This window comes from Cucurbita pepo, chromosome 2, assembly GCF_057944985.1.
Source record: "Cucurbita pepo subsp. pepo isolate OVF chromosome 2, ASM5794498v1, whole genome shotgun sequence".
Taxonomy (NCBI): Eukaryota; Viridiplantae; Streptophyta; class Magnoliopsida; order Cucurbitales; family Cucurbitaceae; genus Cucurbita; species Cucurbita pepo.
The window spans coordinates 1712777-1734597 of record NC_141799.1 but is presented as its reverse complement, the minus strand read 5'-3'; the positions used below and the strand labels follow the sequence as shown (position 1 = coordinate 1734597).

The window sequence follows — 21821 nt, the reverse complement described above, 5'->3', positions numbered from 1 at the left end:
AAACAAAAAATCATGATCATTCTTTCTTACAATAATAATAATTATTATTTTTTAATTATAAATTTAACCTCTGAATTTTTAGATTTTTTTAGTGTCTAATAAAATTGAGTTCTTTCTTGTTATTATTATTTTTTTTAATTTGTATATAGGAATTAGTGTATTTTAATATTTTATTGCCTGAAGATTATTATTACTTATAATTGATTTAATATCAATAATTTTAAACGAGACTAGTTTTAAAATTTATTATAATTATATGAAATAAAGTTAGAACATTTGAAAATAACAAAATATTACTTCTCGGTTTAAGTATGAAGTTACTTAAATAATAATCCTAATGCTAAATTAATAATATAATACCTTTAAACTTTGCGTCTAAAACATATATTTCCAAGCATCTTTAAACTTAACAAAAATTCATTAATATCCTTCAATAAATAAATAAAAAATACTATTTCTCTCGTTACTTAGTTTAAAAAATACTAAAAAAATTTAAAATTAAAAAATGGAAAATGTTTATATTGTCAATTATATGAATAAAATGTCTATCCATATCTTATAAATTATTTATAACTTTTTTAATGTTAATTTTGAAGATTTATTAGTATTTTTGAAACATGGTATTGACGATAAAATTATTTTGTATTTTTTTATAAAAAATTTAAAATTATTAATGAAATTTTAAAAACATTATGAAACGATCTTGAAAATTTAAAAATATTTTTGAAATAAAATATCATCAGAGTATTTTTTTAATATTTATTTTTTAAGAACTTTTCTTTAAGATTAAAGGTATTTTTGGAATTTACTTTTAGGATATTTGTTTAGATAAAGTGCGAAATAAAGGAATATTATTATTAATTTAGTCTAATACTAATAATAAAAGGGTTAGAAAAATGTTATAACAAAAAAAAAGTGAGGCATTTTGACACAGAGCATCTAAATAAAATTATATCTAAAAATATTTTCGAAACAATCTCGACCGTCAATAATACAATAATAAAGCGACGGTGGAGATCGTTTATTCACCCGAATAAATGGAAAAGGAAAATATCAGTGGAAACCCTAATTGGCACATACGTGTCCGGATAAAACAGACGATATAAATTGCTGTCGTCCTCTTGACTCGTATTCTCCTCCTTCCTCCCGCTTTCCTTCCGTTTCCACCGAAATCCCACTGTACAACACACAAGAAAAAGCTCGGAAGCTGTAGAAGTGCGGAATCTTCAGCCATGTCGGACGAGGAGCACCACTTTGAATCCAAGGCCGACGCCGGAGCCTCCAAAACCTACCCTCAACAGGCTGGAACCATCCGGAAGAACGGCTACATCGTCATCAAGAACCGTCCATGCAAGGTGATTTGTTGTTTTTGTGTAATGATTTGTTGTGTTTGTTGCGATGATTTGGTCTTCTCGTTGTTTCGATCGTCCGGTGTAATCTTTTGTGGTGTTTAGGGTTGGGTTTGGGTCGGGCGCTTTAGATCTTTGGTTGATTTGAAAATTTTATTTCGCTTGATAATTGATTGTTATAGATTCTGTGCGATTTATCGTATATGCCATAGCGTAGATGGTGAGAATTGTCCCAAGTGTTGGATTTGGGAAAATGGATAAATCTGAAATTACCATTATTGATCATATGGATCAATATTTGTTGAGAGATCCGAGGGTTGGAATTATGATTTCACAGAGTTTCTTGATGGTTTAGTTTTGTTCGTTCAACGAATAACAGTGATTTTTCTCCTCATAACTCTGAGAGCACGCTGGTGTTTACACTGCAGTTGTTATTGAATCCCGCAGATTAATTTCCTTAGTGTCATATTTCCCATATTTGATGTTTCCTTGTCCTGAAGCGTGAGGGTGCGTTTGTGTTTATTGAGACTGTTATTGCTACCTGATAATAATTAGTGAAGAAGTCTATCCGAAGCTCCTAGAAGGCTAATTGAATAGTGCTTCCAAATTATACTTTTAGGCATTAAAGTAGAATTGCCTCTACCCTTCCTTATTTGTTAGGCTACTTTCTAGGCTACATCTGTGTGTTCAAATCTCAATATTTTGGTTTTTTTCCCTCTGGTTCGTTTGGTAATGCAGGTGGTTGAGGTTTCAACTTCGAAGACTGGCAAGCACGGGCATGCTAAGTGTCACTTCGTCGGAATTGACATCTTCACTGCCAAGAAGCTCGAAGATATCGTTCCATCATCCCACAATTGTGATGTAAGGAGTGTATTATATAGCTTGCGTTCATTTACCCGGTTTATATCCGTTCCACTAATGGTTCTTATTTCATGCTTTGTAGGTGCCTCATGTTAATCGTACCGATTATCAGCTGATTGATATCTCTGAGGATGGATTTGTGAGTAATTTGGTTACATGAGATTGTTTGATTTAAATTTGTCTTCCCGACTTCAAGAATTTTAGTTATTTCTGATGTTAAATATATTTGTCTATATGTATATAGTTCAATGTGTTTTTATAATTAATTATAGAGGTGAATCTCCTTGGCTTGGTGTCTCTACTTCAATTCATAGATAAGCAACCGTAGATAGAAGCAATGAATCATTCATACATGCTGCAGCTTGTCGTGTAAAGCCTTTTATCTCGATTCATGTTGTTTTCTTTGCTGCAGGTGAGCCTTTTGACTGACAATGGTAACACCAAGGATGATTTGAGGCTCCCAACTGATGATAACCTGCTCTCTCAGGTAAAGTCACATATGAAACCTTACTATGGCTAGACGGATTCGAAGTTATTCGAGTAGATCTCATACCCTAATTTTGTATTATCATCTAGCTCATTTCCATATTCTGTTAGAAGGTACCTGATTCCTTCTGTTCCCCATGTTTCCCCGTATAATATATTCTCTGTGTCCTTGGGATATTTTTAAGATATGGTCATGTGGGTTTATTCTTAATATTATTCCATTTTTGTGTTGATGTCTATTTAATACGTACGAACTGAATCCGTTGTTTGTATCCACAGATTAAGGATGGATTTGCTGAAGGAAAGGACCTTGTCGTGTCGGTGATGTCTGCCATGGGAGAGGAACAAATTTGTGCCCTGAAGGATATCGGCCCGAAGAACTAGCTTTGCTTCAAACAAAGTGAAGTTGTGGTCATCAACTGCTCTAGTAGCTGAATCATCCCTCGATTGATGAATCTTTGAACGATGATAAAATTAATGACTTTGTATCTGTTAACGCTTCAATCTTCCCCTTCTTCTGGCCAAGGTTGTAAGATTGGTTCGTGCATCATTACTGTGTTTTATGTTGTGTTATTTTATGATATTGGGTGTAATGTTATTGGGTTTTTGGTTGCTTATTTTGATAATCCAAGTCAAATAATTTTTGCGAATGCACTAAGCTCTATAATCAATCGGTAGTCACAAGTATACTTCCCAAACTGTAGGAGTGTTCATGGGTTTGTGCTGGGTCGGGTCGGGTCCGGACATTTCTTTTTAAGATTGTTAACCAAGGATGATTTGAGTTCTCTGGATCATTCTTTTCAATTTTATTTTGTTTTTCATAAACCTTAGTAAATTATCTATTTATTTGTTTTTAAATATTTATTTTGTTTTAAAAAATGCAAAATGTCATTTAAAATTCTTTTTATTTATTTTTAAATATAAAACTAAAATTTGTAAATTTTGATAAGTTATTCTTCAAATGGTTAAAAATGTTTTTTTTAAATAGTTAGTTAAGAATAAATAAATAAATAAATAATATTTATGAAATTAAATTGGGTTGATGAAGGAAAATGCGGTATTTATTAATCTTTTTAGTGATTTCTTTGGGTTGAAAATCTGTTCATACTTTTAAAATTAGCCTTTTGACCTTCAATAATTTCGGCTGTTGTTTTTTGTTGTAGAAAAAAATATTTTCAAACTACAAAAAGAAAAGAAAATATTTGTGTTTAGATAATGCGGTGACACGTGAAGCCCACTGACTTGCGGATATTTCAAAGCTTTCCCCATTAAACCTAACTTCTTTATTCAATTCACAAATTAATTATCTAATTATGATTAAAGACGTCTAATTATTTCCATAATTTCAAAATTTAACATAAAAGCTACGTCTAATTATTTCCATAATTTCAAAATTTAACATAAAAGCTACGTACTTATTATTATTTTTGAAATTACAATATTAATTATTACCCTTTTAATCCATAACACAATATTTGAGAATTTGTTAAAATTTTAGAAATTTATTAGATAATTTCTAAATTAAAAATTATTAACTCAAGCTCTAAATTACTAAAAGCTAATTTAATATAACTATATTTAATTTTTAATTAAAATTTTGTTTTTTTTAATAAAAAAATGTAATTATAATTTATCTTTTTATTCAATCTACCACCCGCCACCAAAACAGGCCAAGGCATTAAAGAACAAATAATAAGTAAAAGAAAAAGAAAATTCGTCCCCCACTCAACCGTACATTTCTAAATTGGAATTCCGCGTGGGGCCTCGTCACTCGTCGCTCCAAAAAAATTCCTCATCCAAACACTCCACCCAATCACTCCGCGCCAAATCACCCCTTCGCCGGCGACGGCGGCCGGATCCGTCCACCGCCGCCATCTACTTCTCTTCTTCCTTAACTTTAAAGCCATTTCCTCTTTCGCTTCACCAATAATTCACCGTCTCAGAGCTTTTCACGTGTATTTCACTTAGGCTTCAGCGCACTTTCAGCCCTTCTCCACCGCAGCCACAAGTTTCCGAGCGCTGACATTTTTCGTAATCCTCTCGTATTTCAAAGCTCTGACTTCAACAACAAATTATTGTCATAGCTGAGTTGAATCGTGCAGAGGTCAGCCCTTTTATTTTGATCGATTTTAATTTTCATGCCGTCCTTTTCTCCTTTTTTCTATGTGATTGGTGAACGCTCATCATTATGGGGCGTAGACTTTCCTTGTTTAGTTGTTGATTTTTCAATGATAATGTGAAATTTCAACTGCTTTTTTTTGTTAGTATTTATAGTAATCGTTCACTTATTTGTATTTATAACCTTGCATTTTCGTTCTTTGATTGTTGAGGCTGACAATTTTGTCTTCACCATGCTGTTTCTTGGCCTGTTTGTTCTGATATTGGCTAAAGAAGCCATGGCGGATGTTAATTGTAACCCCGATTTGGCTTCGAATAAACTATCACTTGATGAAATTAGAGATTCTTTGATCAGACAAGAGGATACTATTGTTTTCTGTCTCATTGAGAGAGCCAAATTTCCTCTTAATTCAAAGCTGTACCATCGTAATCATGGATTTACTGGTTCTTTGGTTGAGTTCATTGTGAGAGAAACCGAGGCCATTCAAGCTAAGGTAAATTAATGCTTGTTCCTTTGAGTTGCATACTTGCTTTAGCCTATGTTCATCTCTTTGCTTTGAAGCCTTTAACATACCTTTGAAAATGTTTAGATCCATTGGCCGTTGGCTATTTGGATTTGGCTGACTTGGTTGGAAGTAGAAGTGCTGCATAAAGGCCTTGTGAGCCTCATTGGAACACTATTGTGAAAGTGAATTGAAATTTTGGCGTCTCAAATGGCGAAATTTGAGAAGATAAAGAACTTTGTCTATTTCTATCTTCATGCTATGTTCTGTTCTTGTATTTGTTAGATCGGAGGGTAGGCCATTGTGAGATCACACATCGGTTGGAGAGGAGAACGAAACATTCCTTGTAAGGATGTGGAAACCTCTCCCCAGCATATGCATTTTAAAATCGTTAGGCTGACCACGATACGTAACGGGCTAAAGCAAACAATATTTGCTAATGTTGGGCTTGAGCTGTTACAAATGGTATCAGAGCTAGACACTAGGCGATGTGCCAGCGAGGATGTTGGCCTCCAAGGGAGTGGATTGTGAGATCCACATCTGATGGAGTGGGGAACGAAACATTCCTTATAAGGGTGTGGAAACCTCTCCCTAGTAGACGCGTTTTAAAATCGTGAGGCTGATGATATTACGTAACGGGCCAAATCCGACAATATTTGCTAACGGTGAGCTTTAGCTGTTACAAATGGTATCAGAGTTAGACATCAGATGATGTGCCAACAAAGACGCTGACCCCTAAGGAGGGTGGATTGTGAGATCCCACATCGGTTGGAGAGGGGAACGAAACATTTCTTATAAGGGTGTAGAAACCTCTCCCTAATACACACGTTTTAAAACCGTGAGGCTGATGATATTACGTAACGGGCCAAATCCGACAGTATTTGTTAACGGTGAGCTTTAGTTGTTACAAATGGTATCAGAGTCAGACACTAGGTGATGTGCCAACGAAAACGCTGGCCCCCAAGGAGGATGGATTGTGAGATCCCACCTCGGTTGAAGAGGGGAATGAAAAATTCCTTATAAGGGTGTAGAAACCTCTCCCTAACACACGCGTTTTAAAATCGTGAGGCTGACGGGCATACGCAACTAGCCAAAGTGGACAGATATGGATATAATTTCACAAGAAAGAGCAGTTCTAGTCTGGGGTGTTTTTCTTTTTGGTTCTTTTGTTACTTCTTGATCATCTGGTTCAGTTTGAAATTTCTTTCTTCTATCTGTTTCGATTTTGATGAACAGGCCGGTAGATATGAGAATCCTGAAGAAAATGCATTCTTCCCAGAACATTTGCCTCGTCCTTTGGTGCACCCTCGCAAGTATCCAAAGGTGAGAGATCGTTTAACAAGTTCTTAAGCTTTTGAACTATGCCTCTTCTGTTTGTGACCTGAATACATTCATGTTTCCAGGTTTTGCATCCTTCAGGTGCTTCAATTAATATGAACAAACCCATATGGGATTTCTATTTCAATAAATTCTTACCATTGTTGGTTGCCGATGGCGACGATGGAAATTATGCAGCCACTGCTGCTAGTGATCTTGCATGTTTGCAGGTAAAAACACTTTGTAAACTAGCTATCACTTTAAGTTCATAAACCCTGTCGGATTTATTTCTTACACGTGCCACGATTCAACTGAATCTCAGGCGCTTTCAAGGAGGATTCACTGTGGAAAATACGTAGCTGAGGTGAAGTTTAGGGACGCCCCCCACGAATACGAGCCTCCTATTCGCTCTCAGGTATGGTAAATTTAGTCGGGTCATTTACTTCAGTTCTTGGTGAAATAAAATAGAAAAAGAAGTAAATTCCTTTCGAGTTTCGCCTTCATCCTTCTCTACACCCGTCTTAGGCGAGGTCTATCATGCCGCCCATTCTTATCGGTAAGTTCATGGAAGACTACCTTGAGAATGAATGAACATGACCTTTCGTATTCTAGGATTGTTTCGTTTGAATAGTTAATTGACGTTATTAAGAGGAAGGGGTTTGGTAAAAACCAATTTAATTTACTGTTCTTTCAGGAAAGAGATAGTTTGATGAAGTTATTAACATTCGAGGCTGTGGAAGAGATGGTGAAGAAGAGAGTAGAGAAGAAGGCTAGGGTGTTTGGGCAAGAAGTCACCCTCAACAACACAGTTGATGGGGGAAAGTATAAGATTGATCCATTGCTCGCAGCTCGCCTTTACGACGAATGGGTAATGCCGCTCACGAAGGAAGTCGAAGTCGAATACCTTCTACGTCGTCTTGAATGATTCTATCCAATGACCATAAATAAATAACACGATCAACTAAGATTTTCTGAAGATTTATGACCGTAATCTTATCATTTATATTATTTATTCTGAAAAACTCTATGATCACTAGTTGAGTTATGTTTAGAATACAACCAATCGAGATTTTTTAAAGAGTTATGACTGTAATATTATCATTTGTATACTTTATTCTCTGGAAAACTTTAATTACTAGTTGAGCTATGTTTCGATTGTCAAATTATTTTAAGATTGTCCATGCCTTTGATTTATATTTTTTTATTGTCTATTGACTTATGCACGAATTAGTCAAAACCGAATCACTTATAGTTATATTTATGTTGATTGTAAAAGCTCAAGTCTACCTTTATTTTGGTTCGTATGTATTGTTGTCAGCCTCACTGTTTTAAAACCTGTTTGATAGGGAGAGGTTTCCATAAGTTTATAAGAAATTCTCTCTCCAAGCCAGGTGGGATCTCACAGTTCACTCCGTATGGAGGCCCCAATATACTCGCTAGCACACCTAGTGTATGGCTCTGGTACTATTTTGTAAAATTCAAGCCTATAGCTAGCAGATATTGTCGTTACATATCACCATTAACCTTACGGTTTTAAAACGTGTTTATTAAGGAGAGATTTTCGTACCCTTATAAGGAAACTTCTCTCGAATCGTTGTAGGATCTCACATTGAGCCGTGAATTAAGAAAATTTAACTACTATTACGTATTGATGCACAAGTCCAATCTTGCTCTAGGCATCCGTGTTTGGTATATAGTTATCCTTAAATTTTTTTAATTTACTTTATTTCCAAAATCACCCCTAACATTAATTATATATTAAAAGAAAATATTGTTAGATAAATAATTAATATTGATGTGAAACTCTTTAGTTTATTTAATCATATAGTTGAAGTAATAAAAATATTATAATCTTAATAAATACTCGCAAATTTAAACCCCTAAATTCACATAATGCGCGCGCAAAAAAGAAAAATAAATAAATAAATAAATAAATGGGAGGCCTAAAATTTTATTTTATTTTTAGGTCCTCCACATTTGTCGTAATTACGAAAAATCCCGGTTCCCAACCAAACTCAGGCTTGGTGAAAATTTACAGTTAGGACCCTCTTCGTTCTTTACATTTACCATTCGTACTTCCAGTCTCCCAGCTTCATTTCCCTCGCAGTGTTCTCGAAAGGATGCATGAGTCTTTTTCGTATCCCCTCGCCGTACTGCCATAATTCAAAGGTCTCTCTCTCTCTTTCACTCTCTCTTTCATTGCTCAGCTTTCTTCGTGAATGCCAAATTTTCAGGACGATTGTCGCTAATTTAGTCCGTTTCTCTCGCAGTTTCTTGCTTCGGCAGCATAGAGAGATCGTCTTCTCTCGGAAACTGGCGTTTGACTTGAGCGAGGACCGACGGCATTGCGTGGATGCTCCATTTTGATCTTGCTTGGAACGTATAAAGCTTGTGGAGTCGTCGGAGGAAGTGGCTTAGGGTTTAATCTCGAAGGTACTTGAATCTTTAACCTGCGTGATCGCGTGGTGGTCAGTTTGATTAGTTACGAGAGTATCGGCTTTTTGCTGTTTTCGTTTAGGTATGGTGAAGTGTTGAGTGTGTGTTTTGAGCATCGTAGTGTGAGGATTTTTTTTTTTTTTTTTTAAATTTTTTGATTGTTTTCATTTGCGGAGTTCAGTGAGTGTAGCGTGTATGTGGACCGGTAGTGGTTAGCAGTTTTGCTTTTACTTTGGGTTTTACCTTGTGAGAAATGAAAAATGATCATTCTATGGATTTGGAAATGGAGAGGAAAGAATAGGCTAGTTAAAATCCCCGAATCTTCTTGTGCTATTACTTTATTCAGAGCAGGAGTTGCTGAGGATGCTTCTCCCAATTATATGCGTACTTCTTGATGCTTAATTCACAGGGCCGTACATATGTAAAAGATGTCGATTAACCTTTCTCCACGAACAACATTGTAAATTCGCTGATTGTTTGATACACGTTTCTCTTCAGTCTGCCTGTTTTATCTAGAAAATTCATCAGGTTCTGTGATGTTATTTGTTTGAGAGATTTTAGTGTATCTCTGCTTCTTAAGTTTGTCGGTATTTTTTATAGATCTTGAACTTAATGGGGACATCAGGCGCAAAGGACGATATAGAGATGAATAGTGAGCCGGAAGACTTATCACCTGGAACTGATATGGATACAGACGATGATGATTATTCTGAGCCAGTCAACATTCATGATCTAGGGGAAACATTTTTAAAGGATTTCTGTAAGAAGTCATCAATGGCATTTTTTAATGAGTACGGCCTTATCAGTCACCAACTCAATTCGTACAATGACTTCATAAAAAGTGGCATTCAGAAGTCCTTTGATTACTTTGGTGAGATCGTAGTTCAGCCAGGATATGACCCCTCAAAGAAAGGAGATGGAGAATGGAGATATGCTTCAGTGAAGTTTGGCAAGGTAACTCTTGATAAGCCAAAGTTCTGGGGTGGTGCAGCAAGTGGAAAAGAGTATAACATGCTTCCTAGGCACGCTCGACTACAGAACATGACTTATTCCTCAAGGATGAAAATGAATATTAATGTAGAGGTGATTGAAATTTCTGTTTAGTTTTTACTGTTTTCTTTCCTTTTTCTTACCTTTCGTGACTAATAAATTGCTAAGATTCTTTTATGACCTGTGGACCCTCAGTTTGTTGAATAAATGCCTAATGAGGTGTTGGATACCTGCAATGTAATAGGTGTATACTCAAAGGTTAGTCAGAAGTGATAAATTCAAAACTGGACAAGATCAATATGTCGACAAGGATCTCTTAAGTCAAGATAACAGGGATATATTTATAGGCAGGCTGCCTGTGATGGTGAATTCTGACCTTTGCTGGATGAAGGATGATCAGAAACGTGACTGCGAATTTGATCATGGAGGTTATTTTTTAATCAAAGGTGCAGAAAAAGTGAGTGCATTTCCTTCCATTTGTGTCCTTTGTAATTATATAATCTGTAAATAAAATGCACCGTTTTCTTAAATTTTACTGTCACAAAATAATCATTTCAGAACTTCTAATTGATTGTTTGTTTGAAGAGATTATTATTACTTGACAAGTTGACGTAATTATGACTCCAGGACTTCTCATAATCTAATCTTACTTACGCCACACTGGCTTGCATATTTTGAAAAACAGAATATGGTATGTCTAAAAAATTAGTTGAACTGGAAGTGGGAGCTATTAGACTTAATTATTTTATCAATGTTCAGGCATGTGATCTGCCTCCTGATGGATCAAATTTAGTCAAGAAACTTTAGTTCTATATAATTTTAATTCAGTACTAACTATTTTATAAAAATGATTAATTATACCATGTAACTTTTGTTTGGATATTATTCCTATTTTGCATGTATTAATTTTCGGTGGTTAACTTTTTTTTTTTTTTTCTTTTCTAACCACTTAAATATTGTTTTCACGCTCATTTCAGATATTTATTGCTCAAGAGCAAATTTGTTTGAGAAGACTCTGGATTTCTAATAATCAAGGTTGGACTGTGGCATATAGATCAGAAGTTAAGAGAAATAGACTTATTATTAGACTAGTTGAAAATTCCAAGTCTGAAGAACTAAAAAGCAAGGAGAAAGTCCTTAATGTATATTTCTTGTCTACAGAAATTCCTGTGTGGATTTTATTCTTTGCACTTGGTGTTTCTTCGGACAGAGAAATAGTAGATTTAATCGACTTTGGCAGAGAGGATCCAACTGTTTTGAATATTCTCTTTGCCTCTGTTCGTGTAGTCGATAATGATGATAAGTGGAAAGACTTTCGAAGGGGTAAAAGAGCTCTGAATTTTTTGGAGAATGAGGTTAAAAAGACGAGCTTCCCACCTGCTGAAAAAATTGAAGATTGCTTGAACCTTTATCTTTTTGCCAGCTTGAAAGGCTTAAAGCAGAAGTGTCGTTTCCTTGGTTATATGGTTAAATGTCTCCTGCAAGCCTATACTGGCCGTAGGAAATGTGATAATAGGGATGATTTCCGCAATAAGAGGTTTGAGTTGGCTGGAGAATTGCTTGAAAGAGAGATTAAAGTACATATTGCACATGCACGTAGGCGTATGGAAAAGGCTTTGCAAAGGGACCTCTATGGAGATCGTGATGTGCGTCCAATTGAACACTATTTTGATGCTTCCATAATCACTAATGGTCTATCCCGAGCATTCTCTACTGGAGCATGGGCACATTCATTCAAGAGGATGGAAAGAATTTCAGGTGTGGTGGCAACGCTTGGTCGTGCTAATCCCCTGCAGACAATGGCTGAATTGAGGAGAACACGTCAACAGGTTGCATACACTGGGAAAGTTGGTGATGCTAGATACCCGTGAGTTATCTGAACTTCTTTTAAGTTTGCATTTTTGCATTATTGGCTATCATGATGGTACATAGATGCATGATTATATATTTTTTTCTTTGAGCTCTGATTCCAAGGACGCTTGTACCGTGTCTGTAATACTCATTTTATAGGTTGTTCTAAATGCTACCAAACTGCAATTTTTTAATCTTCATGGGGTTTCACTCTCTATGCCTTGTCAGTAATTCTCATTGTATAGGTTTAAACTTCATGGGATTTCTCTCTCCTTGCCTTGTCTCTAACTATCAGTTTATAGGTGGCACTTGCAACAAATTTTCAAACCTCTTGGGGTTCCTTTCTGTCTGCCTCTCTCATCTATAAGAAACAACGGGTCCTTCCTCTTACAAAGTGTGCAAATGTGAATGAGCTTACGAGATTGTAATTAATGCTTTTTTTTCTTTTTTTGTGGACAGGCATCCTTCTCACTGGGGAAGGGTTTGCTTTCTCTCCACCCCGGATGGTGAAAATTGTGGGCTTATTAAAAATTTGTCCATCACAGGACTTGTAAGCTTAAACACATTGAAGCCCGTAGTTCCCACCTTGTTTCGTTGTGGGATGGAGAATGTGGTGGACGATACATCTACTTCTCTTAGTGGGAAGCACAGAATTTTTCTCAATGGGGAATGGGTTGGAGTTTGTGAAGATTCCCTTTCATTTGTAACGAAAGTGAGACGCAAGCGGCGAAGGAATCTGTTACTGCATCAGGTTATTAACTAAATAATTTTTTGATGGTCTTATTTGAGATTTTATTTTTTTTAGGCTTCTTCATGCAGTCGATTGTCATTGTTGTCTGGATTATTTCAGTGGTCTACTAATGCTACATATGCCACGGTCTACTTGACTTGGAAACTTGTCTTGAACGCCTTATATTGGTCAGTTGGTGTTTGCAAGAATTTGACTCCATTAGCCAACAAAAGTTTGTATTCCATTTATAGTTATATGTTATCCTATTAGACTACCATGTATCTCATTGGGCATTTTGTTGCGTGATAGACATCTCTATTGCTCTTCCTCTTATGTTTTTTCATCAAAGGTGACAGATGACTTTCACGGACTTCCAATAGATGTTTTTCTTAAAAAAATTGTTTTCAACATATTCTCTGATCATCTTATGTGAGGTATGATCTATTGATGTCTTTTTAACTTCTCCATGTACTGCAGGTAGAAGTCAAAAGAGATGAACAACTGAAAGAAGTACGTATATTTTCCGATGCTGGAAGGATATTACGTCCTCTCTTAGTTGTAGAGAACTTAAACAGGATTGATAAGTCTAAGGGGGAAAGCTACACTTTTCAATCCCTTTTGGACAAGGGAATAATTGAACTTATTGGAACTGAAGAAGAAGAAGACTGTCGTACAGCTTGGAGTATTAAGCATCTTACGGAAGATCAAGGGACTTCGAAATATACCCATTGTGAACTGGATACGTCATTTTTATTAGGTTTAAGCTGTGGACTTGTCCCTTTTGCAAATCATGACCATGCTAGGAGGGCTCTATTTCAATCCCAGAAACACTCTAATCAAGCTATTGGATTTTCAACAACCAATACTAATTTTCGTGTAGATACTTTATCTCACCAGTTACACTATCCACAAAGGCCGCTTTTTCGTACTATGACTGCTGATTGCCTTGGGACACCTGGATACCTGTCATCTCACACTGGTATACTACCAAAACCCGAGTTCTATAATGGTCAGAACGCTATTGTGGCAGTCAATGTTCACCTGGGTTACAACCAAGAAGATTCATTAGTTATGAACCGTGCCTCTCTGGAGCGTGGCATGTTTCGGTCTGAGCATACTCGGAGCTACAAGGCTGAAGTTGATAATAAAGAATCTTCCGAAAAGAGGAGGAAATCCGATGATGCAATAAATTTTGGTAAGACTCAAAGTAAAATTGGAAGAGTCGACAGCTTAGACGATGATGGCTTCCCTTACATCGGTGCAAACTTGCAAAGTGGAGACATTGTCATTGGTAGGTGTGCAGAATCTGGGGCCGATCACAGTATCAAACTAAAGCACACTGAGAAGGGTATGGTTCAGAAAGTTGTGCTCTCTTCTAATGACGATGGCAAGAATTTTGCTGTTGTAAGCCTGAGACAGGTAATAACATACTCTGCATAGCTAGTATGACTCAATCAAGGATGCTTCCTAGGAGATCATATTAGATGTGGAAACTGTTTTCTTATGCTGTATACTTCCTTTCTATCTTAACCATACATTATAGTTGCTCGATTCTCAGATGCGTTATCTCATTTGCTAGGTTCGTTCACCATGTCTTGGAGACAAGTTTTCCAGTATGCATGGACAAAAGGGAGTTCTGGGCTTTTTGGAGTCTCAAGAGAATTTCCCCTTCACCATTCAGGGGATCGTTCCAGATATCGTGATTAACCCGCATGCTTTTCCTTCACGACAGACTCCTGGTCAATTATTGGAAGCTGCTCTAGGGAAAGGGATTGCTTCTGGCGGTTCGCTTAAATATGCGACTCCTTTTTCCACTCCTTCTGTTGATGCCATTACAGACCAGCTTCACAGGTAACTGTTTGGTAATTCGAATCACATATATCATAAATACGGGATAGTTGCTTATTTTTGTTTATTTTTAAGTTGGTAGATTTCATGGCTATCTCCAAGTTTATTAAATACATGCACTTATCTCAATTTATTAATAGGTTTAAATCATTTTTTTTAACTTGGACGTCTATGTTCAATTGAAGGTTTAGGGACTAAATAGAATATTGGAAATTTGAACTGAAATATAACGTCATAGAAACAGAAAAAACGTGCAATTGAGAAATGAGAGTGATTTTTAATGTTGAATTTGTGAGCAGGGCAGGGTTTTCAAGATGGGGGAGTGAGAGGGTGTACAATGGCCGAACTGGTGAAATGATGCGCTCACTCATATTTATGGGTCCAACATTCTACCAGCGCTTAATTCACATGGCTGAAGACAAGGTTAAGTTTCGTAACACTGGACCTGTCCACCCTCTCACACGACAACCGGTTGCGGACAGGAAGCGTTTTGGGGGAATCAAATTTGGGGAGATGGAGCGTGACTGTCTTATAGCTCATGGCGCCTCGGCCAACTTACACGAACGCTTGTTTACCCTCAGTGACTCCTCCCAGATGCACGTTTGCCAGAAATGTAAAAATGTTGCAAATGTGATCCAACGATCGGTGGCAGGTGGTCGTAAGATAAGGGGTCCATACTGTCGTGTTTGCGAGTCGGTGGATGACATTGTGAGGGTTAATGTACCGTATGGAGCCAAGTTGTTGTGCCAGGAGCTCTTCAGCATGGGCATCAATCTCAAGTTTGAAACACAGGTGTGTTGATCATGATATGATCGCCAGAGGGAATAATTGGCTTTCATTTTCTAATATTTTGACCAACTCTGAAGATGTTTTTGAGGGTATTGTGTGCTGAAATGGTGGTGATGACGACGTGGAGGATTCTTATTTGCTTTTGTTATATGTTATCTTTATATGCTAAAAATGAAGCGGCGGTCTCCGAGGGACAACTGTTCAGTGGTAAAAGGTATTTTTCTCTAAAACTGCTTTTTATAATTTCTAGTACTTTTAGTTAGTAATAAAAATTGATTTTAGGGGTAGTTAATTAGCCAGTTCTTTCAAAGGTGTTGTACTTTCAGTTAAATGAAGGGAGTGGCCAGCCTAGCGTAGATGAATTTTAAAATTAGGTGGCGTCCATAGCATTAGCTCGGGTTGAGTTTAGGATATACTTTATGAGGATAAAATATACTAAAAAATTGTGGTCAATACTAAGAACGGTTTATTAAAGTGATTTTTAGAGTAAATGGACTTGTAAGCGATTTCCAAATGGTATAATTACTTTATCATGTAAAAAATAATTTAAATAAAACGTCACATAAGTGAAAATGATTATTATAGTGCTATGAGTGCTTCACTTGAAAACCTAAATTAGTTTTCCGGTATTCGTATGATGCGGAGAAAATTTCTTGACTTTATTTTCATTCATAGATATTGTTAAATTAAAAAACCACAATATTAGAAACTTTTGAACTGATATGTTACCTTCGATCGGCCAATGTTGGGTCCACTATGCTAACATGTCTTAGTACAATGAGGTTAGTTTACATCAAAATCAAAAGATAATTTCAGTCGGTAGTATAGGGAAGAAAGCTTTTTCCTATCTACCTCTGTCACCTAATTCAATTTTCATCCACATCTATTCTTTTTATAAAATTTTCTGTGTTCTTATTTTTCTAAAAAAAATCATTCATTCAAGAATTCTTTTAATGAATAATTTATATTGAAAAATAGAAAACATCTTGACAAATATTTTATAAGTAAAACATATAATATAATATTTTATCATAGTAATTTCTAAAAGATCAATATATTTACCCAAACAAAAGGAAGCCAGAAGTGTAAATATTATAATACCGGAGAATGGAGATGATTCCTGTTACTAATTAGCTAACAGATATGAATCTTTTCCCACTCCCACCATTTAACCAAAGATTTATTGTTCCATTTAGGTAGGTCATTGCAGGTTAAATGAACATCTCTACGTACACTTATAAAGTAAAAATGCTAAAAAAAAAAAAAAATCCATTTAATTGGCTGATTGAAAAAAACAAGAAAAAAAGAAAAGAAGGGCAATGCATTATAGATGGGAGAGAATAAAAAACACCTAGCAAAATGGTCTTTAAAGATGAAATTCCTCATCTAAAAATAGGAGAAAATTGAGTTGACCGAGGTAACAAATATGTCGTAAAGAAGAGAGAAATATTACCCCACCAGACAGGCGTCGGGAGTATGGTTTGGATCCTTTTACAAACCTCAAATGAATGGTTCCCGCAATGCTGTGGGAAGCTCTAATTCTGGTAGTTCGCCTGGCTGTGAAAAATAGCAGTCTACCATGTCTTTACTCACTTCGTCTAGACTCGGAGGATTCCACTGCATGGTACGGGATCAACATATTATTAATGATTTTACCTCAAACATCTCATCAAATATTATCGGCTTTAAACCTATTAAATCTCGGAACCTAAAAAAAAAAAAAACGACTATTTTCATTCTTGCTTTAAAAGTTATTTCTTTTAGAGTTCCCAAAATAAAATAGACAGACATTTTGAAAGATATTAAAAGACAATTTTAGAAATTAAAATGAGATTTAAATTGAAAGCTTAGTGAAGTGTACAAATTTGGAACCTTAGGAGCGAAGTCTTTATCCACCAGCCGCGCTCGGACACCCTATCAGTGCACAAATAAAAACTTCAGACAACATATTTGAACGAACTGTCCATAAATGGATTTGGAAAGCTAATTACCTCATAGAAGTCAGGAGATGCCTGTTTTAAAATTCCATTAAGGGATATACTGTATTCACGAGCAAGACACTGATCGAGACTCTGAAACCTACCTTCACGGATCTATTAAAACAATGAGATAAATCAAGACTTGGTGAGATAACAGATAAGGTGTTCCCAACAGAATAATAGACTCCATAAAAAAGGCGAAAACTCACAGATCTTAAAGTAACTTTCAGGCTCAATGGCGAGGCTTCTTTAAGCAACTTCAAGGTTGAAGTATACCATTCATCATAAGAATTTGCAGCCTCTTTTTCCTGAACGAGTGGATTATGAAAAACAATACTTGAGTAAAGTCCCCATTGAGATTTCTAGAATGGAACATCAGTCTGATTCCCGCAGGTTGGAGAACTAAAAAGAAAGCTGGAATATAATCATCTTCATTTGCTTGGACTCGACTTAGACTATGCACCTCATGAGGTTTTGATTCTAAGTAGAAGTCATCGAGCTATACACTTAGTCTATGAATTCTACTGGCTGAAGTGTCCAATTATAAAGATTTTAGAAACAGAATACAATACTTACCAACGCTTCCAAAATTTCCTCAACAGTGTCGAGGCCGAAACACCTATCGATTGCATCGAGCCTGTGGAACAAGAAAGGCTTGGTAAATGGTTAGGATCCAAAAGAAAAGAATTTAAACCACTAATCATATTTGTGAATGTTGGGTTTTTTTTTGGGGGGGGGAGGGGATCAATGACATGTAAGGAATGTCCACAATGGCCTAATTGAAAGAAGAACAATCCTATGGTCGTTCAAGGTCACTGCTAGTTGATTTACGACAAAGTTCACTATTTAACTCAGCCAACAGTTCTGGTAGCCTAGCACTTTTAATACTACTTCAGTAAGTACAAATTCTCAAAAGTAAAACCATAACGAAGAGGAAAGGTGTAAAAGAAAGAACAATACTTGGAAAGAACACTCCTCCTATCAGGATAGACAAGATCACCGTATGCAGCAAGAGATGATTCTATGATAGAAGGGTCATCTGTTATCATTTTACCAAGGCGTTCTTCAATCCCACTGAGCCTCTGCCACAGTCATAAATTGATCATTACAAGCCATGAATGAATGAGAATGTGAATTAAAAAAGGGAAGAAGGAATAGAAAACAAACTGCATTTAGCGAATAGTGTGTAGCAAGGCCACAGACAATCATTTCCACACCATTGAGTTTATCACCAGTTAGAGCTAAGTACTCCCCTACAAGGAAGAAAATTATCTAAGAAAAATGATTGTTTTTCAGCGCAAACAAGCTTATAGCAATTGAATTTAGAGACTTTTATATATGAAACCAACTGAAGGATAGCAATTGAATTTAGCTAAGTACTCCCCTACATGGATTTGCATTGTGCTCACCAAAGGAATTTTATAAGCTCTATCTTCCAATTGAACAAATTTGAGGCATCCAACTTAAAATGAAGATGCCCTCAACTTAAATCAATTGTTATGTACTGTACATTGGTCAGGTTTATACGTATTTAGGAAAAAAAAATTCACACCTTCAAAATGCTGCACAACTTGATTAATGTAAACATTACCTAAGTAGCCAGGAAGACGAGAAAGATAGAAGGAAGCTCCAGCATCAGGGTGGAAACCCATTCGAACCTCAGGATGAGAAAATACCTGTAATAATTAAATGTAAGACAAATACATAAATGTGGGACTCAACATTGCTAATTTGAATTGAAGGGTGATACAGAAGGGGTATATTTCGGGTGACTTCAAAAAAATTGGAATTTGAAGAAGGGAGATTATTCTTTCTTGACTAATTGTGCTTCAACTCAGGAATATTTGGAATGTTATTTAGAAACAAAAAGCCTAATCTCATTCCCAATTTCGTGGTCCAACAGAATTCCAAAATATGAAATCTGTGCAGAAAGGAAAGGCTAGCTATCTATCTGATTCAGAAAAATGATATACACTCAGTCAGACACATTCAAGTGATATGCAAAATTTGTATTAAATTATACGTTGTACTTTCCTTTATTTCATTTCTCTCCCTTTGGGATATGTTTCCTCGAACAATTTTGCATCTTCTCATCAATAAATGAAAATTTCATTTCTTGTTTATATATATATGTCATATTTTACTCAAGTTTTGGCTATCAACATTTGTTGACATACATCTAGTTCTATTAAATCTCTCCATTTTCAAATACTTAAATTTATTTATTCAAATATCATGTTATACGAATGTATAATGAACAATGTCAAATAAGAATCTTCTAGGTATCTAGATAGAAAAACATCACAAAAGTTGATTACTCCTGCATTCACTTACAGTTCTATCAGTCACCACTTTGAACATTCCTGGAAGGGAAATCCCAGCCCCACCTCCCATCATGATACCATCCAACACTGCCACCTAATGAAAATAATAATAACAGGCTACAGTGTTTTAAAGGTAGCATAAAATGTATACATAAATTCATAAGCAAACAAAATGAAGAAAGAAAAAAAAAACATAAAGTGCATACTGAAACATCAAAAATGACCTAAACTCTCTCTAATCTCAACAGTAACCCTACGCCTAGAGGAAAAAAAAAAATCATAAAAGACTGATGAACACTACTTAGTCAATCATAACACTGAACATCTCAGCGAGGACATGAGGAGTTGTTACTCACATGTGGCTTCAAGTAAGTTCCTTGAAGATACACAAATTTGTATAATGTCTCAAAGAACTTCCTGCAGTCTTCAATATTCCCTGTGTCCAAAAGGAAAAAGGATTCACTTAAGTTCTCTAACATATTTGCATGAGTTAATGAATCCCATTTAAAACACTATACGCTGGATGTAAGATGATAGCAAACCTGTTAGGCTGTTAGTGTAAACTTTTTTCTTCTTTTTTTGACTCAGTTACAAGGCTTAAATACAAATCAATAGAGGTGGATTATTGTCTAAAAGAAGGACCAACCGTGGGAAAGATCACCATAGTGAAACACTATCAAACCCACTAAGTTTAAGAACCTTCAATCGAAGTTTTACCTACTTCATCTATCCAAATGGTGCAGAACATTAAGCTATTTCTTCTCTAGAGAAAGTATATAGGAAATATTAATTTGATTCCAGTTGAAGAATGCTCTCATGACTTCCCTAAGATGGTATTGGTCTTGACTTCCAGTCATCTCTCATCTCCATTTGTATATTTCATCCTTTTCATACATTTGTTGCTTATTAAAAGAACTGCTGGAACGACAATCATATAATCTGTGATAAACTAATGATATTCACCATTCATGATGGGATTAGTTAGGTACGAACAAAATATTAACACCGAACAACCAATGTCAAATCCTATTGATGCCTTTGAAGACTCCCGGTGCTTAATGACGAAACTGAATGCAATAAAAATTCATGATCGTATGAGCGCCTTAACTAATGCCAATGATAAGTTTGCTGAGTTCGATCATAAGATATCTCACCTTCATTTGATAAATTATAAAGCGCAACAACATCTGCACCGGAACAAAAAGCCCTGCCACTACCCTTCAAAAAATTTAAATAACGCTGTTCAGGTACGGAGGCAGAACAAGTGCGAATGATTAAACGCAAGATAAACCTTCAATAGATTCCAGACAAATCGAGCGATTTTTAACAAACATTAAATTGGAGAAAGTGTTAAAAGTTGAACCATCCGTGAATGTACTCATAAAGCAGTCCACACCTTCATCAAGACAAATCCGATATCAGAATTTTCCTCCCACGACTCATAAAGCCTGTTTAGCCGAGCTACCTATAACAAATACGGCTCTTAGATTTACATTTCTCAACGACGCAATTGTGAACCAAACAAGACAGCAAGAAAAACTCACGACACACAAAGGAAGCAAAGAATCAAAAATAGAAAAAGAACCATGGAAGTAGTGAGAGCATTAAGAGCTGATGGTCTATTGAGGATAGCTGCTCTTGATTTCGGCCTTCCTTTCACTATAACCTAAACATCACATAAACACCACTTCAGAAAAAACCAATACCTGCTCAGTAAGCTCCTTCGAAAATGAATCAAGTTTAGGACAGAAAAACAGATAGAAGAGACGCATTTCCTCATTTGATTACTTGTTAACAAACTAAAGTAGAACTCCACACACAAACCTGGTCCGAAAGATCCTCAGTTTGAGCATAGTTTGGAAGAGCAGAAAAGCCCCTCCTCAGGTTAGAAAACGAACAAGAACGCCGAAATGAAGATCTCACTGCTTCCAGTGCCTTCAATCTCTGCATATCTGCCTATCTTTCTGGAAATCGCGGTGAATTAGTCTAGATTTCACAATCTTTGTTCTCGTCTCCGCTGCTTCGGAGCTTAGGACACACTTTCAAGTTTCAAGCGAAGTTCCGAAGCGCATACAACAATTTATTCGAGTGGCTCCAGAAATTTTGCTCTTCATTGCGGCTAGCCGGCTACGAGACCGTTCTTGTTGCAGAGATTTTGCAAGTTGGAGGGAAACTGGCCCATTTCGTTCGGCGCTGATTCCAGAGGATTGGGCCAAAGGCTCTTATATGATTGGGTCCAA

General features: G+C 36.1%; 4 protein-coding genes across 6 annotated transcripts; 3 read left to right on the top strand and 1 right to left on the bottom strand.

The window, feature by feature from the left end:
• Positions 1–1079: 1079 nt before the first annotated feature.
• Positions 1080–3346, top strand: LOC111788312 (eukaryotic translation initiation factor 5A-2). The gene is made up of 5 exons (XM_023668639.2): positions 1080–1355; positions 2088–2210; positions 2293–2349; positions 2623–2697; positions 2976–3346. The coding sequence occupies exons 1-5, from the start codon at positions 1233–1235 to the stop codon at positions 3078–3080; spliced, it is 483 nt and encodes a 160-aa protein (XP_023524407.1). The 5' UTR covers positions 1080–1232; the 3' UTR covers positions 3081–3346.
• Positions 3347–4411: 1065 nt separating this feature from the next.
• Positions 4412–7800, top strand: CM2 (chorismate mutase 2). 3 transcript variants are annotated; one of them, XM_023668571.2, is made up of 6 exons: positions 4412–4800; positions 5091–5308; positions 6554–6640; positions 6721–6864; positions 6957–7049; positions 7329–7800. In XM_023668571.2, the coding sequence occupies exons 2-6, from the start codon at positions 5093–5095 to the stop codon at positions 7557–7559; spliced, it is 771 nt and encodes a 256-aa protein (XP_023524339.2). In that variant the 5' UTR covers positions 4412–4800; positions 5091–5092; the 3' UTR covers positions 7560–7800. The 3 variants fall into 3 exon arrangements, with proteins under 3 accessions (XP_023524339.2, XP_023524338.2, XP_023524337.2); XM_023668570.2 differs by having other exon boundaries at positions 5088–5308; XM_023668569.2 differs by lacking the exon at positions 4412–4800 and having other exon boundaries at positions 4826–5308.
• An 852-nt stretch (positions 7801–8652) lies between these two features.
• LOC111788086 (DNA-directed RNA polymerases IV and V subunit 2) lies at positions 8653–15550 on the top strand. Its single transcript, XM_023668261.2, has 9 exons — positions 8653–8803; positions 8905–9067; positions 9671–10153; positions 10305–10517; positions 11038–11927; positions 12371–12662; positions 13119–14060; positions 14221–14492; positions 14789–15550. Exons 3-9 carry the CDS (start codon positions 9683–9685, stop codon positions 15288–15290), a joined length of 3582 nt encoding a protein of 1193 aa, XP_023524029.2. The 5' UTR covers positions 8653–8803; positions 8905–9067; positions 9671–9682; the 3' UTR covers positions 15291–15550.
• A 1036-nt stretch (positions 15551–16586) lies between these two features.
• LOC111788197 (ATP-dependent caseinolytic (Clp) protease/crotonase family protein) lies at positions 16587–21786 on the bottom strand. Its single transcript, XM_023668464.2, has 14 exons — positions 21406–21786; positions 21167–21247; positions 20978–21046; positions 20736–20799; positions 19938–20017; positions 19592–19675; positions 18849–18933; positions 18425–18510; positions 18218–18339; positions 17834–17894; positions 17467–17565; positions 17270–17371; positions 17151–17192; positions 16587–16895 (listed from the first exon to the last, which is right to left on the bottom strand). Exons 1-14 carry the CDS (start codon positions 21529–21531, stop codon positions 16779–16781), a joined length of 1218 nt encoding a protein of 405 aa, XP_023524232.1. The 5' UTR covers positions 21532–21786; the 3' UTR covers positions 16587–16778.
• Between the last annotated feature and the right edge of the window lie 35 nt (positions 21787–21821).

Excerpts from the sequence above, each read along its gene's own strand:
- LOC111788312 (XM_023668639.2), top strand. The coding sequence starts at position 1,233 with ATGTCGGACGAGGAGCACCACTTTGAATCCAAGGCCGACGCCGGAGCC. Across the intron at positions 2,211-2,292 it reads CATCATCCCACAATTGTGAT|GTGCCTCATGTTAATCGTAC; the intron begins GTAAGGAGTGTA and ends CATGCTTTGTAG. Across the intron at positions 2,698-2,975 it reads ATGATAACCTGCTCTCTCAG|ATTAAGGATGGATTTGCTGA; the intron begins GTAAAGTCACAT and ends TTGTATCCACAG.
- CM2 (XM_023668569.2), top strand. The coding sequence starts at position 5,048 with ATGCTGTTTCTTGGCCTGTTTGTTCTGATATTGGCTAAAGAAGCCATG. Across the intron at positions 6,865-6,956 it reads GTGATCTTGCATGTTTGCAG|GCGCTTTCAAGGAGGATTCA; the intron begins GTAAAAACACTT and ends ACTGAATCTCAG. Across the intron at positions 7,050-7,328 it reads AGCCTCCTATTCGCTCTCAG|GAAAGAGATAGTTTGATGAA; the intron begins GTATGGTAAATT and ends CTGTTCTTTCAG.
- LOC111788086 (XM_023668261.2), top strand. The coding sequence starts at position 9,683 with ATGGGGACATCAGGCGCAAAGGACGATATAGAGATGAATAGTGAGCCG. Across the intron at positions 10,154-10,304 it reads AAATGAATATTAATGTAGAG|GTGTATACTCAAAGGTTAGT; the intron begins GTGATTGAAATT and ends GCAATGTAATAG. Across the intron at positions 11,928-12,370 it reads GTTGGTGATGCTAGATACCC|GCATCCTTCTCACTGGGGAA; the intron begins GTGAGTTATCTG and ends TTTTGTGGACAG.
- LOC111788197 (XM_023668464.2), bottom strand. The coding sequence starts at position 21,531 with ATGCAGAGATTGAAGGCACTGGAAGCAGTGAGATCTTCATTTCGGCGT. Across the intron at positions 21,248-21,405 it reads CTGAGGATCTTTCGGACCAG|GTTATAGTGAAAGGAAGGCC; the intron begins GTTTGTGTGTGG and ends TGTGATGTTTAG. Across the intron at positions 18,511-18,848 it reads TCGTCTTCCTGGCTACTTAG|GGGAGTACTTAGCTCTAACT; the intron begins GTAATGTTTACA and ends TCTTCCTTGTAG.